This window comes from Ornithorhynchus anatinus, chromosome 4 (genome assembly GCF_004115215.2).
Source record: "Ornithorhynchus anatinus isolate Pmale09 chromosome 4, mOrnAna1.pri.v4, whole genome shotgun sequence".
NCBI classification, from domain to species: Eukaryota; Metazoa; Chordata; class Mammalia; order Monotremata; family Ornithorhynchidae; genus Ornithorhynchus; species Ornithorhynchus anatinus.
In genome coordinates this window covers 24,321,165-24,336,679 of record NC_041731.1, presented here as the reverse complement: position 1 = coordinate 24,336,679, position 15,515 = coordinate 24,321,165, and the positions used below count along the sequence as shown (strand labels likewise).

The window sequence follows — 15,515 nt, the reverse complement described above, 5'->3', positions numbered from 1 at the left end:
ACGCCATTACCTCTGGATTGCTCAGCGGAGGGGGCACCGGCCCAGCAGCCGATTCTTTATCCACCTGCTTGATGCTGCCTGGGACCTCGTGGGAGGGCAGCGAGGAGTTGGAGAAAACTGGGGGGCCTCCCTGGAGGAAGAGGAGTCAGAGATGGTGAGAGGGTGCCTGGGGAGAGAGGTGTTAGCGGGGAAATTCAAACCAGGAACAAGGGGCTGAGCTTGGGGAGGGGAGGAGGAACAGAGATGCGGCTGAACTGTGGGGGTGGTGAAGGGTGAGTCCGTGCACGCTACCTCCACTGCACTCTTCCAAGCACTTAAGTGCTCTGCACTCAGCAGGTGTTCAGTAAATACCCCTGACTTGTTGGTTGATTGGTGGACTGATTGATGGGGGGGTAGGGAGGGACGTCCCTATTCTGGGGGCTGTGAGCAAGAGGCACAGCTCCTCTTCAGAAAGAGCCCCTCTCCCCTGCACTACTTCCCCTCGACCTCGCCTGTGACACCCACACACTGAGAGGGTGCGTGGAACGGCAGAGAGGAAACAGGAATTGGGCGAGACCCCCATGCCCGGAAGCCAGATGGATGCTCTGCTCCTCCTGAAGAGATGAGGGGGGCAGGGGCAGGGAGAGGGGAGAATGTACTCACAGATTTGGGAAGCTCCTGGCAGGGCAAGAAACCGATGGAGGCCTGGAAGAGAGGAGAAAATCAGAGGGGGAAGTGGGTGATGGGAAGGAGGCCAGGGGACTCGAAGGGCTGTGCCCCCTAACCCTAGCGACACCCTGCCCCTCCCCCCTCACCGAGCCTCCCCCCTTCAATAGCCAGGAGTCAGTAGTCAGCAGAGCTGATGAACCAAACTGCCCAGAGCAAGGAGCAGCCCCGTCCCACAAGCGCTCACACCACAACTGGGGGCGGAGACATCCACCAAATTCTAAGGGGCTCCTCATCACCCCGGAGTCCGAGACAGACATCCAGAGGCTCAGAGCAGGAAAAGGACAGAAAAGAGATACTGAGACAGACAGAGGCAGGAGAGGTGGGAAAAGGAAACAGGGAGAAGTGGGTGGGAATGAGTAGGATTGGGTAGGGGGGAGGAAGAGAGGGGTGGGAGTGAATAGGGAGGGGTGAGACTGAGAGGGAGTGGGAGGAAATGACTAGAGAAGGGTAGGGAGGGGTGGGAGCGGGCCGTGCCATGCCAGGGCTTTGCGGAAAAGCCCACGCAGGGGCAGCAGCCCTCACGCGCCCTCTTCCCCACACCAACAGACACTCACAAAGCGAGTCTCTCTACCCGCCAGGTGGCTGGGCCGGGGAGATGCAGCCGGCTGTGGGCACAGGGGACAGACAGACAGGGACAGGGATAGTGGCAGACAGGAACACATCAGAGAACACAGTAGCCACTCGAGGCCTCAGACCCTCGCTACTAGCTGACTCCCGAGAAGATGGGTGGGTGGGAGTGTGTGTGTGGCAGGGGCGGGGGCGGGGGAGTGGAGAGAATGTTGACAAGGAGAGACAGGGCTAAAGCCAAATGGGGTGGAGAGGGCAGAGAGGGAAAGCAGGAAGGAGAGAGGGTTTTCAGTCACCCTAAATTCACTCCAGCACAGAAAAGGGAGATGGGGTCGGTGGGCAGGCACATAGACTTCTCCTAACTACCTGCCTCCATCCCAGCCCAGATGGGTGGGGGTCATTCCGCTGCCTCCCCTCTCCTACCAATCGGGAGCCCTCTGCTCCTCCAGCTCCCTAGTCAAAGCCTCTTCCCCTAGGGCACCTTTCTTGACTGATCACCCCCACCCTCAAGTCTCTAGGTATCATCTGCACTTTCCCTGGGGTGGTGGTGGTGGGGGATGCAGAACAGGAGGGGGCCTTTTTTAAAATTATATTTGTTAAGTGTTTATACCATGTGCCAAGCACTGTACTAAGCACTGGGGTAGATACAAGCTAATCAGGTTGGACATAGTCCATGACCCACATAGGGCTCACAGTCTTAATCTCCATTTTACAGATGAGGAAACACTGAGGGACAGAAGTGAAGTGACTTGCCCAAGGTCCCACAGCAGACATGTGGCAGAGCTGGGATTAGAATCCAGATCCTTCCAACTCCCAGGCCCGGGCTCTACCCACTAGACGACGCTGATTCCCAGGGGTCTTGCGTCCCCATTACCAGTGGATCATGCAGGTTATACTGGGGCTCACTAGGGGAAGTCAGGGATGTAGAGAGAGTGGGTCAGATGGCCACTCCACAGCCAAGAGGGCAGGCGTCCAGGAGGGCAATCCACCCACAGCTCTTCCCCAAACGCCGGGCCCTGCTGTCGGGGCCAGAGTCCTGGGCCGGATGGACCCCGGGGATCGCCCAGAGTGCTGGTGGCTCATGGTCTCCTGCTGCCTGGTCCACCTCATCCCCCAACCTCACACCTCAGCCCAACCGGACTCTGCCCCCAGTGAGGGGGGGAGGGAAAGGGGGAGGAGTGCAGAACAGTCGCCTGAGAAATGGGGCCGCTCAGGGAGGGACTGACCCGGGACGGCACTGGTCCCGGTCTGGGGTCTAGGGATCTCCGGGTTTCCGGGACACGGAGCCCACGAGACTGGCCCAGCCCGCCCCTCTCCCTCACCCCCCCACAGCCCTTACCTGTTGGCCCCTGGGAGAGAGCCGAGCTCCGGGCAAGCCTCCCCCTGGAGCAGCCTGGAAGAAATAGCAAAGAGCAAACCAAAAGTGAGGTGGAGAGGAGTGGGTAGTGCGGGAGACACACGGAGCGCCACCCCCATTCCCCCACCCAGAGAGACACGGTCGCACACACTAACTAGATCGTGTGCACAACCACAGGCACACACAAGACAGAGAGGGGAAAAAGGTTCGGGCAGCATTAGAGGCGAGGGCTGGGGGAGCGGGAAAGGAAGGAAGGAGCGGGGAAAATTTATAAAACCGTTAGAGATCACACGGCACGGCAAAGTCACTCAGAAGGTTAGAGGTCATATCACTCGGAAGGTCACGGCAACTCCACCCAGGGTCGGGGTGCCACCAGCCCTTCTCCCACCAGGCCCCCGTGGGGTGACTGCATGCAGATTCCATGTGGCCTGGGCTGGGGTGGGGGGGTGGGCTTGCCTGAGGAACACCCAGCTGGGTCTTCAGGACCCCTCCCTGGCCGTAGCCGAGCGGAGGCCCCCCCAACCGCGCTCCGCCTCGCCCAGGGCCCCACCCCACCCCCCGCCGGTTGGCCAGCACGAAGGGGTTTTCGTCGAACGGGATCGGCTCAGACACCACCAGCCGCTCCTCCACTTCCGCCTCCGTGGCGGGGGTCGGGGTCTTCGGTGGTCCAGGGGCCGGACGGGCTGATTCGGCCTCATGGCTGGAGGGGGTCTCGGGGCCAGGGCTAGGGGCTGTTGCCTGGTCCACACTGGAGTCACGGTCCCCTAGCACCTCCCATGACCTATCCATCCCTCCCTTTTCCCACGGACCGGGAGGGAGACCGAGAAAGGAGAACATCAGGGCCCAGACAGAGACAGACAGAGACAGAGAGAGACAAAGAGAATTGAATGAGGGGTGAGGAGGAGGAGGCAGAGGCAGTGGGGATGGCGAGGAGAGTTGGGAGGGAGGAGGGAAGAAAGGAAAAGCCAGGGGCTAAAAGGACCGCCTCCTATAGGAAGTCTTCCCCAATTCACCCCCAACTCCACAACCCTCCAATACTCACTGGGCTCCCAATAACTCCTCTCCCTGGTGCCCCCCGACCACCCACCTGTCTCTCACCCTCATCCTGCACCCCACCCACCTGGTCTCCTCCCCGTCCCCACCACACACACGGCATTCCTCCTCTCTCCGTCCATCTCCCACCTGGCCCTTCCCGGCTACCAACGTCTCTCCCAGCTCAGAACCAAGCATGTGAGCATGGGCTCGTGCCTCCCCACATCCCCAGGTCCTGACTACACAACCCATCGACATCTGTGCCACCTCACTCAGCCACACACCGCACACAACCAGACACACACACAACAAACGATCAAGTCCTCTCGCAGCTGTGTCACGGTCAACCCCACAATCTTGCCACCTCCAATCTGCCAGGAGAGACCCCTGGACGCCTTACCTCCTCCGCTCAGAAACCAGCTCGAGTTCTGCCCTGACTGGCTCCCCAGAGCTTGGCCCCACCCCACCCCCAGCCTGCCCCTAAAAATAGCCCCATCCGCAGGAGTGTGCGGCAGCCCCAGCAGCTGAGGACCCACACAACCCTCGGCAACAATGTGCCTGGCCCCTCCAGACCCTCCCCCTCCCTGGGCTGGGCTTCCAGGGAACCAGGCAGGAGAGGCATCCCCGTTGGGGGCTGGGACCAAGGCGGTGGGGGCTGGGAGGGGAAGAGGAGGGGAATGGACAGGGAAGAAGAGGGGGAGAGGAAGAATGGGAAGAAGAGAGGGAAAAGAGACTAAAGGGGAAGGGGATGAGAGTCAGAGAAGCCCTAGGGGTTGGAGGGAGGGAGAGAGTCTGCCTCAGCTCCCCACCCCTGGCAATCATGTAATTGGACCCGGTCAGAGTCCCCACTACACCACCACACCCCATGTGCGGGCCCCCATCTAAGAAGCAGCATGGCCTAGTAGAAAGAGCACAGGTCTGGGAGTAAGAGGACCTGGGTTCTAATCCTGGCTCAGCCAACTGCCTGCTGTGTGACCTTGGGCAAATCACTTCACTTCTTTCTGACTCAATTCCCTCATCTGAAAAAGGGGATCCAAAACAGTTCTCCCTCCACTTTGGACTATGAGTCCCAAGTGGGACAGGGACTGTGTCTAACCTCATTAACTTGGATCTGCTCTAGTGCTTAGAACAGTGCTTGGCACATAATAAGTGCTAACCAAATGTCATTTAAAAAAAAAAAAAGCAAGCTCCTGGACGCAGTTGGGGACAATGAGGACCATAACCTGGAGCAGCAGATCTCAGAGGGGGCTCCAGGCTGTTGGTCACCTCTCACCAGGCAGCTGATGCACGGAGGGGCAGATGGGGGGAGTGGGGGCAGAGGGGGCAGCCATGGCCAACCCTCCCCACCCAGGGCTTCTTCACATTCCAAACCAGCAGCAAGAAACCTCCCAACCCCCTCCCTATTTCCTTCCCTGGGAAAGACATACAGGCACCGCCCTGGATGCCCCTGCCCCCCGGCAAATGTGCCCCAGCGACGCCATGCAGGGATCCTCCCCACTCTCCCTCTACCCCCAACCTCTTCCAGTGGTCAAAGTTCCCACTGGTCTGCAGAGCCCAGACCAATGACAATGAAACCTTGTCTGGGCTGAAGGAGTCATCTCTCACCTTCTCCCTCTTGCTCCTCTTCTACCCCTCACCCCCCCAAGCCAGGGTGGGGGGAGGAGGGGGTGTCTCACAAGGCTCGGTTCGGAGGCCCTTTCTCTTCTCTAGATTCTAAGCTCACTGTGGGCAGGGAATGTATCTGTTATAGCCTTATATTTCACTCTCCCAAGCACTTGGTATAGTGCTCTGGAGACAGTAAGCGCTCAATAACTATGATTGAATGGATGTATGAATGCTCCGCACACAGTAAGCACTCAATAAATATGATAGATCAAACAATCGATTCCTGCTTTGCCCTCATTCACTCGGTGGTTTCAGCTCCTAATTCCCTGTGGTGACCCAAATCTACCTCACCAGCCCCAACTTCTCTCCTCCCAATCACTTTCTCTGGCCTCCTCGATATCTCCGCCTAGATGATCCTCCGTCCCGTTAAACTTGGCATGTCTGGAACAGAACATCTCCTCTCCCTGCCCACCCCCTAACTTTCCCCTTTTCTGTCGCTAACACCCTCAATACTCCCTGCTCCGGAAACTTGCCACCTTGGTGTCCTCTTGGATTTCTTACTATCTTTTAACCCTCATTCAGATGGGGGGCTTCATCTCCCTGCTTCAAATCTGTCAGACCTCAGATCTCTCATCTTCAAAGCCCTTCTGACATCACATTAATATGACTACTTCTAATGACAACAATAGTATTTGATTAGCATTTACTACGTGTCAAGCACTGTACTAAGCGCCGGGGCGGATACAAGCAAATCGGGTTGGACACAGTTTCTGTCACACATGGGCATCACAGTCTCAATCCCCATTTTAACTCCCCAGATGAGTTAACTGAGGTACAGAAAATAATAATGATGGTATTCATTAAGCGCTTACTATGTGCCAAGCACTGTTCTAAGCGCTGAAGTGAAGTGACTTGCTCAAGGTCACACTGCAGACATGTGGTGGAGCTGGGATTATCTCCAGGAAACCCTCCCTAATGAATGCTCTGCTTCTCAGATCACATCCTCTCACTCCTAACTGTAAACTCTCTGCGGGCAGAGAATGGGTCTACCAACTCTGTTACATTATACTCTCCCAAGTTCTTAGTACAGTGCTCTGCACAGAGTATGGGCTCAATAAATACCACTGACTGATCCCGATTTATCATCTCATCTTCAGCCTTCCTCAACACCCGGGCACTCCATCCAGTCATACACCATGCTCTTAATTGACCCATTCACACTTCTGTTCTCTTCCTCCTCTAACCGTACCCAGCTTTCCATCTGTTCTCCCCACCTGCACCACCCCTTGAGGATTCTTGAGGATGCAGGGAGCCTGTCACTGTCGTCTCTCTCAAACTACGCCAGCAAAAAGACCTCCTCTGGGTGCTTCGCCAACTACCACAGCCCTGCCCACCTTCTCACTCGTGGCACCCATTGCCCCAGTGGGCCATGGCAGACAGGGGCAGGAGGGCAAGAATAGTGCCCGCGGACCCCTGGCACCACCATCGATTCCTTCACCCTGGGGGCTCTCAGTTCCGGAGTCTCAGTCCCGAGCCTCACCGGTTGGTCTCAGAGGGAGGCTCCACTTTCGGGTGCTCAGTACAGGGCTCTGCACCCCGTTGGAACTTACTAAAACCCAGTTATCGATGGACTGGAGCAATCCAGGAGAATGAGGGCTGAGTCAGTGATTTTGCCCAGCATCCCTCAGTTACTTCTTTATATTACCGTCTGTCTCCTGCTCTAGACTCTAAGCTCGTTGGAGGCAGGGAATGTGTCTACCTACGGTGTTGTACTTTCCCACAGTACACAGTACACAGCTCTGCACACAGTAAGTGTTCAATAAATACCATTCATTGACTGTGCATAACGGGGGAGTGATTTCTTGCTTCCTAAATCCTGACAGAGTGGCTTGTTTTGTGGCACTAAGGGTTGGCTTTGGGAGGTGACTCAACAGGTGAACCCCCAAAACACTCCCCAATGGCTGTCCCAGGGATTGACCACCATGCAGATCCTCCAACAGTCCCTGCTGGCAGAAACTGAATATCGGGCTGGTGGATCACAGACCGGCCCTAGGAATGGGAAGCAGCGTGGCCTAGTGGAAAGAGGACGGGTCTGGGGAGTCAGGTCCTGGGTTCTAATCCTGACCCCGCCACCTGCCTGCTGTGGGACCTTGGGCAAGTCACTTGACTTTTTTGTGCTTCAATTACCTCATCTGGAAAACAGGGATTAAATCTTCCTCCCTCCACATATGATTGTGAGCCCCACGGGGGACAACCTGATTGTCTTTAATCTGTCAGAAGACTTTGTAGAGTGCCTGGTACATAGTAAGCACATAACAAATGCAATTAAAAGGTAAAATAAAATAATGGTATGGCGTATGTTCTCTGTTTGAATACCCTTGGACTACAGTACTTTGGAGGATGGGTGAGCGGATGTGTGTGTCTCTCTCTCTATGCCTTATCTTCCTGGGGTCTTGGGCTGACATTTTCAATCTATCTTTGAGTGGCCAGGTTGACAAAAGTGCTCTGTTTTCACCCCACTGAGAGAGCCCCTCCCCCTACTCCTACTCCTGGGTAAGGGAGGTTTGGAAACTCCCCAAGACAGATCAACGCCGCCTTCGTTACTTATCCTAAACCTTGCCCATTTAGGCTTAGGCAATGAGAGAGAGGGGAAGGGAGCAAACTGACGGAGATCTTAGCATGGAAAGGATCTCTAAACCCAAATTCAGGTGGGGGATTTGAATTAATGAGATTTTATAGTCTCAGTTTGGTAATAATAATAATAATAATGTTGGTATTTGTTAAGCGCTTACTATGTGCAGAGCACTGTTCTAAGCGCTGGGGTAAACACAGGGGAATCAGGTTGTCCCACGTGGGGCTCACAGTCTTCATCCCCATTTTACAGATGAGGGAACTGAGGCACAGAGAAGTTTAGTGACTTGCCCACAGTCACACAGCTGACAAGTGGCAGAGCTGGGATTCGAACTCATGAGCCCTGACTCCAAAGCCCATGCTCTTTCCACTGCGCCACGCTGCTTCTCTAAGCGCCAAGCACCAAGCGCCACGCTGCTTGGTGTGCTCCCTGCCCACAGATCAGTTAGAATTAGGTCACAGAGCAGCACGGCCTAGTGGAGAGAGCAAGAGTCTTGGGTTCTAATCCTGGCTCTGCCAAATGCTTGCTGTGTGACCTTGGGCAAGTCACTTAACTTGTCTGTGCTTCAGTCCTCCTGTTGTTCCTCCTACACCAACTGTGAATCCCATGTAGGGCAGGGGCTGTGTCCAATCTAATTCATGTCTATCTATCTATCCCAGTGCTGAAAACAACATTTGGAACATAGTAACCATTTAACAAATACCATAGAAAAAAATCCACTTTGGGGTCAGATCTCAAGGAGCATATTAATAGGAAAACTATTTAACCTTTTACTCCCCACCAACTGAGCCGATTTAGCCCACTCGACACACACATCCAGACACAGAGATGGCCAGTAGTTCCCTGAACCCACCCCAGACTCACACCTGGCTACCCCTGAACCCCAGGACGCGTCACTCACTAAGAAACCCACAGAAAGCACCTCCTCCCACAAAACTGCCTACATGTTCCACTTCTCCAGCAAGATTTCTGCAACCTCAGGTAGGTAAAGGGGCATGGGAATAGGGGGTGGAGGAAGAAAACAGTGAAGGGGGGCAGGAGACACCAATTCTCCCCAATTGCCAGCTGCTTCCCCCACCCCCCCAAGGCTCAGGATCTCCCAGACCCCTGCCAAGCCTGGGGGAGCCAGGGACCACCCCACAGTCACCTCTGCCATCCCGGTACCCACTGTCTTGGTCCAGTCCCCCCGAGGGGATCCCCAGACCACCCGAGCCCACAACGACTCGGCCATCAGGACCTCCGCTTTGACTCTGGGGCCCGGTGAGCTCCAGCCGGGCCAAGGAGGATGGTGGAGATGGTGACGACAGGTCCAGGGGTTTGGTGGGGGAGAGAAGGGGGAGAAGGCTTACCCGGGGGCTGACCCGCTGGATGCTGGTGCTTGGCAGGGCCGCCAGAGTGCGGTAATCCAGCTTCAGGGGCTCCGAGGGCGGGGGCTGGAAAGGAACCGACTGTCAGCGTATGGCAGGGGGCTCCGTTGCCCGGCCCAGAATGAGGACAACCGGCCTGGCCGGACCCCCGTGGCATGAATGGGTGAGGGCGTGACTCTTGAATCAACCCAGAGCCCCCTCAATCCATCGATTGTATTTATTGAGTGCTACTGTGTGCAGAGCTTGTTGTGGGCAGATAATGTGCCTGTTATATAGTTATATTGTACTCTCCCAAGAGCTCAGTAAAGTGCTCTGCGCCCAGTAAGCGCCCAATAAATACTATTGAATGAATGAATGAATGGTGTGAATAAGTGCTTGGAAGAGTACAAGACAACAGAGTTGATAGATGAAGTCTCTGTCAATAAGGAGCCCACACTTTAGAGAGGGAGACGGGCATTAAATATAAATTATGGATATATACCTAAGTGCTGTGGGACCATGGATGGGGTGAATAAAACTGCTAGTGTGTTCTGGGGAGAAGGAGGAGATGGGGCTACTGATGATGTTCCCCCACTCCCGGGCGTGGTCAGCTGACAACTGACTCAGCTAACTCCGTACTCCCTTCCCCGGAGAATCAGGCCGGCCCAGGTAATTAGGGGGGCCAGAGGGTCAGTGGAGGTGGGTGGCACAGGCGGCAAGAGCCCAGCAATCTCTGAACATAGAGCCCCAGCTCAGCCCGGCTCCACCCTGGTCCAGGCCCTGTCCAGTCTGGGACTCTGAACCAACAGGGGCACAGAAACATGTGGAGGAACCATGTGTGAGCTGCCCTCTCACCCTCAAGACTAGGGTTGGACCATCTCACACCTGATTCTCCCCTCTCCATCCCTGATTCTCCCTCCAGTGACCCAGCACGGACCATCCCACACCCCTGACTCTCCCCTCTCCATCCTCAACTTTCACCTCTGTGATCAGCACAGACCATTCCACACTCCCAATTCTCCGTACTCCATCCCTGACTCTCCCCTCTATGACCAGCATGGATCATCCCATAGCCCGGAATTGCCCCTCTCCAGCCCTGACTCTCCATCTAGTGACCCAGCACAGACCATTCCACACCCCCAACTCTCTCCTCTCCATCCCTGGCTCCCTCCAGTGACCCAGCACAGACCCCCAACTCTCCCCTCGGTGATTAGCATGGACCAGCCCACACTCCCAACTCCCTCCTCTGAGATCAGCATGGACAAGCGCACACCCCCAACTCTCCCCACTCCATCCCTGAGTCTCCCTCTGTGACCAGGAAGGGCCACCCCACACCCCTGACTCCCCTCTCCATCCCATACTGTCCCTCCTGTGGCCCTAGCATGGAACTGCTCACCCCAGTTCTGTCCAACCCCCTAGGGCTTACTGGTGCTTCCAGCTGCCCACATTCTCTCTGTTAACAATCAGAGTCCCTATGTTCAACCTTCAGTGGGGGGCAGTCTGGTGCTTCAAGCTACCCCATCCCTTAAGTCCCACCCGGTTCCGATCTTTTCTAGTGCTCCTCTGGGCACTGGGGTCTCCCCACCCCCTCGGTGCTGCTGCTCCTTGGCAGTCCTGTCAGGGAAGATGACCATGGAACCCTAGACTGCAGTCTTGGCCAAAGGCCCTGAGTCAGTTCTCCAGAAACTGCTGCTTGCCCTTCCCCGTGACACCGACCAGCGGTCAGGACGAGGGGTGGGGCAAGAACAGAGGCATTAGCAGCTATGGACTGGGTGGACAACACCAGGCTCCTTGACCTTCCTTCTCCTCCACAACCCTCGGGGCACCAGGACCAGGGCTGGGAGGGGATCAAGGCGGTCAGTTTTGTGGGGGGAGGAGGAGGAGGAGTGGGGAGAATATGAACTCTAATACTGCCATTTAAAAAGGGGGGTCAGCAGGGCTAGAAGGGTGGAGGGTCGATAAGCGCCCAATAAATATGAATTGAATGACTGACTGAAAGAATGAATAGTGGGGTGGGATCCATCCAAGCGGTGCAGCAAGCAGGGCCCACCCCAGGTCTACAGTACTTATGTCCATATCCACCGTACTCCTCCATTCTTCCCTTTTTTCATCAGTATTATTGCACTGGGTTAAGCACTTACTATGGGCCATTCACTGTACTAAGTGCTAGGGTAGACTACAAGTCAATCAGATTGGACAGGGTCCCCATCCTACATGAGGTTCACAATCTAAGCACGATGGAGAATAGGTATTGAACCCACATTTTACTGATAAGGAAACTAAAGCCTAGTGAAGTGAAGTGACTTGCCCAAGGTCACACAGCAGGTAGGTGGCAGAGCTGGGATTAGAACCCAGGACTCTGACTCCAACACCTATGCTCTTTCCACTAGGTCATGCTGCTCCTCGGTATATATTTTGTTGGCCTGTCCTTCCCTGCAGGGTGCAAGTTCCTTTTGTGCAGGAATGGGGCTCTACCAGCTCCATTACACTGTATTTTCCCAAGTGCTTAGTACAGTGCTCTACCTATAGTAAATGCTCAAATACCATTGATGGATTGAATGATAGCCCTGGACCAGGCTATGGTCTCAGGGAAGGCTCAGAATAAGCCAGCCATACTCCAGGATTAAGGGGGCAGTGGTGTGGGTCAGGCGGGGAGAAGAGGGGCAGCCCCACTCAGAGCCACTCACCACTTGGTTCCTGTCTTCCCTCTCCCACTGGGTCGTCTCTTTCTTCAAATCCAACTCCTGGTGGTTGGGGAGGCAAATCAGTGTGGCTTGGGGAGCACTCTAAACCCCACCAGTGACAGGTCTCCTGTCACCAGACGGGGCCAGAGCCCGGGGGAAGGGGTCCCTGAGCTAGGTGGGACTCCTGTCCCAAAGCACTGGTGTACTGGACCGGGCGGGGAAGTCCCTGTCCTAAGGGCCACAGGGGACGCGGCCAGTGGGAAGCGGGGAGGTGTGGAGGGCAAGGGAGTGAGTTGCTGAAGCCCAGGAAGAATGGGCCGTGGTGGGGGCCGGGGCAGGAATGGTTGCCATTTTGGATCTGGCGTGCTCTGGTAAATAGGATCATAGGCTGGGCCGGTCAACGCTGGTAGCCGATCGGTCCAGCGGTCCGACTGTCATCTTTCCAGTCAAATGCCCTGGAGTGATTTTGGGGAAACCAGAGTGTGTGGGCTGGGTGGAGGGGGAGAAAGGTTGGGGTCTGGGTTACGCCCCAGTACAGGTCCAGGCCCGGCTCTGAAGAGCAGGAATCTCTATGGACACAAGCAGCAGGATGAGCGAGAAGGGGCCAGGAGCGGGCCGCAAGCACAGCTGAGCCCCCAGCTGCCAGGGGCGACGTGGCCCTGCCGACGGTCAGCAGGAATGGTGGAACGGGGACCAGGACCAGCTCGATGGAAGGAGAAGGCCTAGGCACTCGGCCTCGGCAGCCCTGACCGCTCGGCCTGCGATGGATGGTTTTAGGGAGGGCACAGGCTGGGGCCGGACACTGAGATCAGGAGCAGAAAAGGTATGAGGAGGGGTGTGAAGGTAAGGAGGAGGGGAACAGGAAGGAGAGGGAGTGGCAGTGTGCTGACTTTTGCAGCGTGTCAACTCCCTCGGGGCTGAGGTCCCGGTCGATGGATGAGACGCTCTCCAGGCTGTCCCTCGCCCGAGCCCGACAGCACATGGTTAGCGATGACGCCGGGGACAGCTTGGGTGGGGGTGGGGGTAGAAAGGATTCTCAGGACTGGAGAATGCCTGGGTGGGGGATAAATCAGGGGGCCGGGGAGGGTGGGAACTATCTGGGGAGGTTCTAGAGAGTGTCGGAGGAGGCTGTGCCATGGTGGGAGGCACAGGGTGCCTGGCAAGAGGAAGGGGGTGAGAGGGTGTCCAATCTTCTTCATCCAGCCCCACGGAGCCTGGGGCTGGAGCAGGTCAGACCTAACCCTCGTGGAGGCGAGCCGGCAGGCCTGACCTCGACAGCGGCGGTGCGCGGGTCAAAGCCGTCACACACGAGTACGGTGAGAGCGCTGTCTCCCACGGCTCGGAGCAGCTGCACGGCCTCCGGGTGTGTCAGTCCCAGCAGGCTCTGGCCCGTTCACCTCCAGCAGGCGCCAGCCCCCACCGCAGGCGCCCGTCCCGGCCCCGCGCACCCGTCGTGCTGACCTGGGGCGGGAAAAGGGTGGGGATCGGCCAGGGGCTGGATCAGGAAGGAACTCAGGAGGGAGACGGGGCCGACCCTTCCCGGCGGGGGCGTGGGGCCGGAGGGGGAGGGGGACGCAGGGGACTCGCTCACCTTGGAGATGAAGATGCCTTCGTCAGTGGGGGTCGAGGGGGTTTCCCGCATGGCCCTTGGCACCTCCGCGATGCTGATGCCCAGCTTCTCGCCCGGGGCCTTCTCGATGGAGAGCCCTGGAGGCCGAGGGAGGCGGGGCACGGGTCCCCAGATAGCGGGGTCAGGCCCGGCCCCATGGTGGTCCTCCCCCTTGACCAACACCTTCCCCGGTTCCTACCTGCATGCCGGCGGCGGGGGATCCCGGCGGACCAGCAGGCGCAGCTCAGGGGTGGGGGCGAGCAGGGCCGCTGACGGCCTCCTGGTGCGTGGCGTGGCACAGGTCTGTGCCGTTGGCTGCCAGATGCGGTCGCCAACCCTCAGGCCGCTGCGCAGCGCCAGGCCCCCGCGGCAAGCACTGGTGGAGAGTGGGGCCCCAGGCACAATCATACCAGGGACCCCAGAGGGAAATGTCCCAACTGGGGTTCGGCCCCCTCCCTCCCCGCCCATGGGCAGTCTCCTCCCTCCCCATCAGACACTCTGCCGTACTGACCCGCAGGTACGCGTGCACATGTGTTGGTGTATGTGTGTGTATGAGAGGCGGGGCGGTGGGTGTGTGTCAGGGTGGACTTCGGGGCCCAGGGTCATGGCTGAACCCAGCGAGAGGACCCTCTGGCCCTCACAGTCCCTGACCTCACCACGGGCAGCTACCTTGGAAAATGAAGACACCCGGCTCGTTCGATGCCAACGGGTGGCTGGAGTGGGTCCGGTAGCCGCGCCCAAACGATGCTCGAGGCCAGGGGGCCTCCAGCCTTCACCAGGCAGATCTCCTTTGGAGGCCCGGCACCAGGGCTGAAGGAGGGCACTCCAAATGCCCGGGGAACCTCCCTGCTCATCCCTAACTCAAGTCTCTCCTCTGGCCACTGAAGCATGCACACATGTGTGCGTACGTACATTTGTGTGTGTGTGTTGGGGGGGGGGTTGCCAAGATCTCAGTCTGGAATGGGAGGAGCAGGCTCAGGAGCATGACGGGGGGTGAGGCAGAAGTTTCTGAGCCCCGGCCAGGAAACCAACGGGAACCCTGCTTGCCCCTGCCCTACTGGGGCTCCCTGCTCAACCCCTCCCCCGGCCCAAGGAACCCCAGAATCACTGGACCCTACACTCCCCGACTGCAGCTGGTCGCCCTGCTCAACCCTTCCCTGGCCCAAGGAACCCCTGGGGGCTGGGTTACGCCTTAGGCTCGTGGGACCACCTGGGCTACTACCTTGGAAATGGCCGGGCCAGGGGACGGGAGACAGGGATGGAGTACATCCCCCATCCTTGCACTGGGTGGCCGCCCCACATCTGTTCCCCAATCCTCTGGCATGGGAGAGCCAGCTGACAACCCTTCCTTCTCCGGAGGTTTCTGGGGATCTTTATCCTGTGTCACTCGCAGGGCCCTGTTCCTCCCAGCTGCATCCCTCTCTCATGCCTTGGGGTCCAGTCCCTCCTCCCTCAGCCTCCCCTTTAGGGCCCCGCTGGGCCCTGGGTCAGTGGGCACAAGGACCCTGGTCCCGGGGACTTCTCCAGTACACAGCCAGTGGGGGTCGGCAGGGACAAGCCTTTCACTGCTCTAGGACACGCAGCCGCTGGGCTGAGAAACCGGTCCCGACATGCCCCGGCTTCAGGCATATGAGCCGATGGGCCGATTTGTCACGCACGTTGGTGGGAAGGGCTCACCTCGATGGGGTACTCATCCTCCAGGGCCAGGGGGTCGTGGCTCCGGGGCACCGGACTAGCTCCCAGTGCCCCCGCCTCCCCAACCAGAGGGGAGCCAGCGGGAGGGGGAGGGGGAGCGGGGGCGGATGGGGGCCCCTGGCTCCCCATCAGCTTCCCGCTCCAGCAGCAGGGCCACGGTGGCCGTCGAGGAGGTCAGCAGGGACACTGCCTGATCGTGTCTGGCCTCTGTCATATCCACGCCGCTGATCTGGAATGACACCCACGACCCAAACCACCACATGGACTGGTCAGTTAGGCT

General features: G+C 57.8%; 1 protein-coding gene across 1 annotated transcript in view; it reads right to left on the bottom strand.

Moving 5' to 3' along the window:
• The window catches only part of SCRIB (scribble planar cell polarity protein), a 42,936-nt gene that overhangs the window by 5,027 nt on the left and 22,394 nt on the right, over nucleotides 1–15,515 (bottom strand). Inside the window, 20 exon segments of the mRNA XM_039911967.1 lie at nucleotides 11–130; nucleotides 643–684; nucleotides 1,263–1,399; nucleotides 2,615–2,668; nucleotides 2,923–3,427; nucleotides 9,251–9,334; nucleotides 11,935–11,991; nucleotides 12,682–12,733; nucleotides 12,822–12,893; nucleotides 12,895–12,933; nucleotides 13,197–13,321; nucleotides 13,323–13,340; nucleotides 13,342–13,392; nucleotides 13,523–13,552; nucleotides 13,554–13,594; nucleotides 13,597–13,640; nucleotides 13,740–13,807; nucleotides 13,809–13,864; nucleotides 13,867–13,916; nucleotides 15,274–15,464. Of these exon segments, the coding sequence (XP_039767901.1) occupies nucleotides 11–130; nucleotides 643–684; nucleotides 1,263–1,399; nucleotides 2,615–2,668; nucleotides 2,923–3,427; nucleotides 9,251–9,334; nucleotides 11,935–11,991; nucleotides 12,682–12,733; nucleotides 12,822–12,893; nucleotides 12,895–12,933; nucleotides 13,197–13,321; nucleotides 13,323–13,340; nucleotides 13,342–13,392; nucleotides 13,523–13,552; nucleotides 13,554–13,594; nucleotides 13,597–13,640; nucleotides 13,740–13,807; nucleotides 13,809–13,864; nucleotides 13,867–13,916; nucleotides 15,274–15,464 (1,836 nt within the window).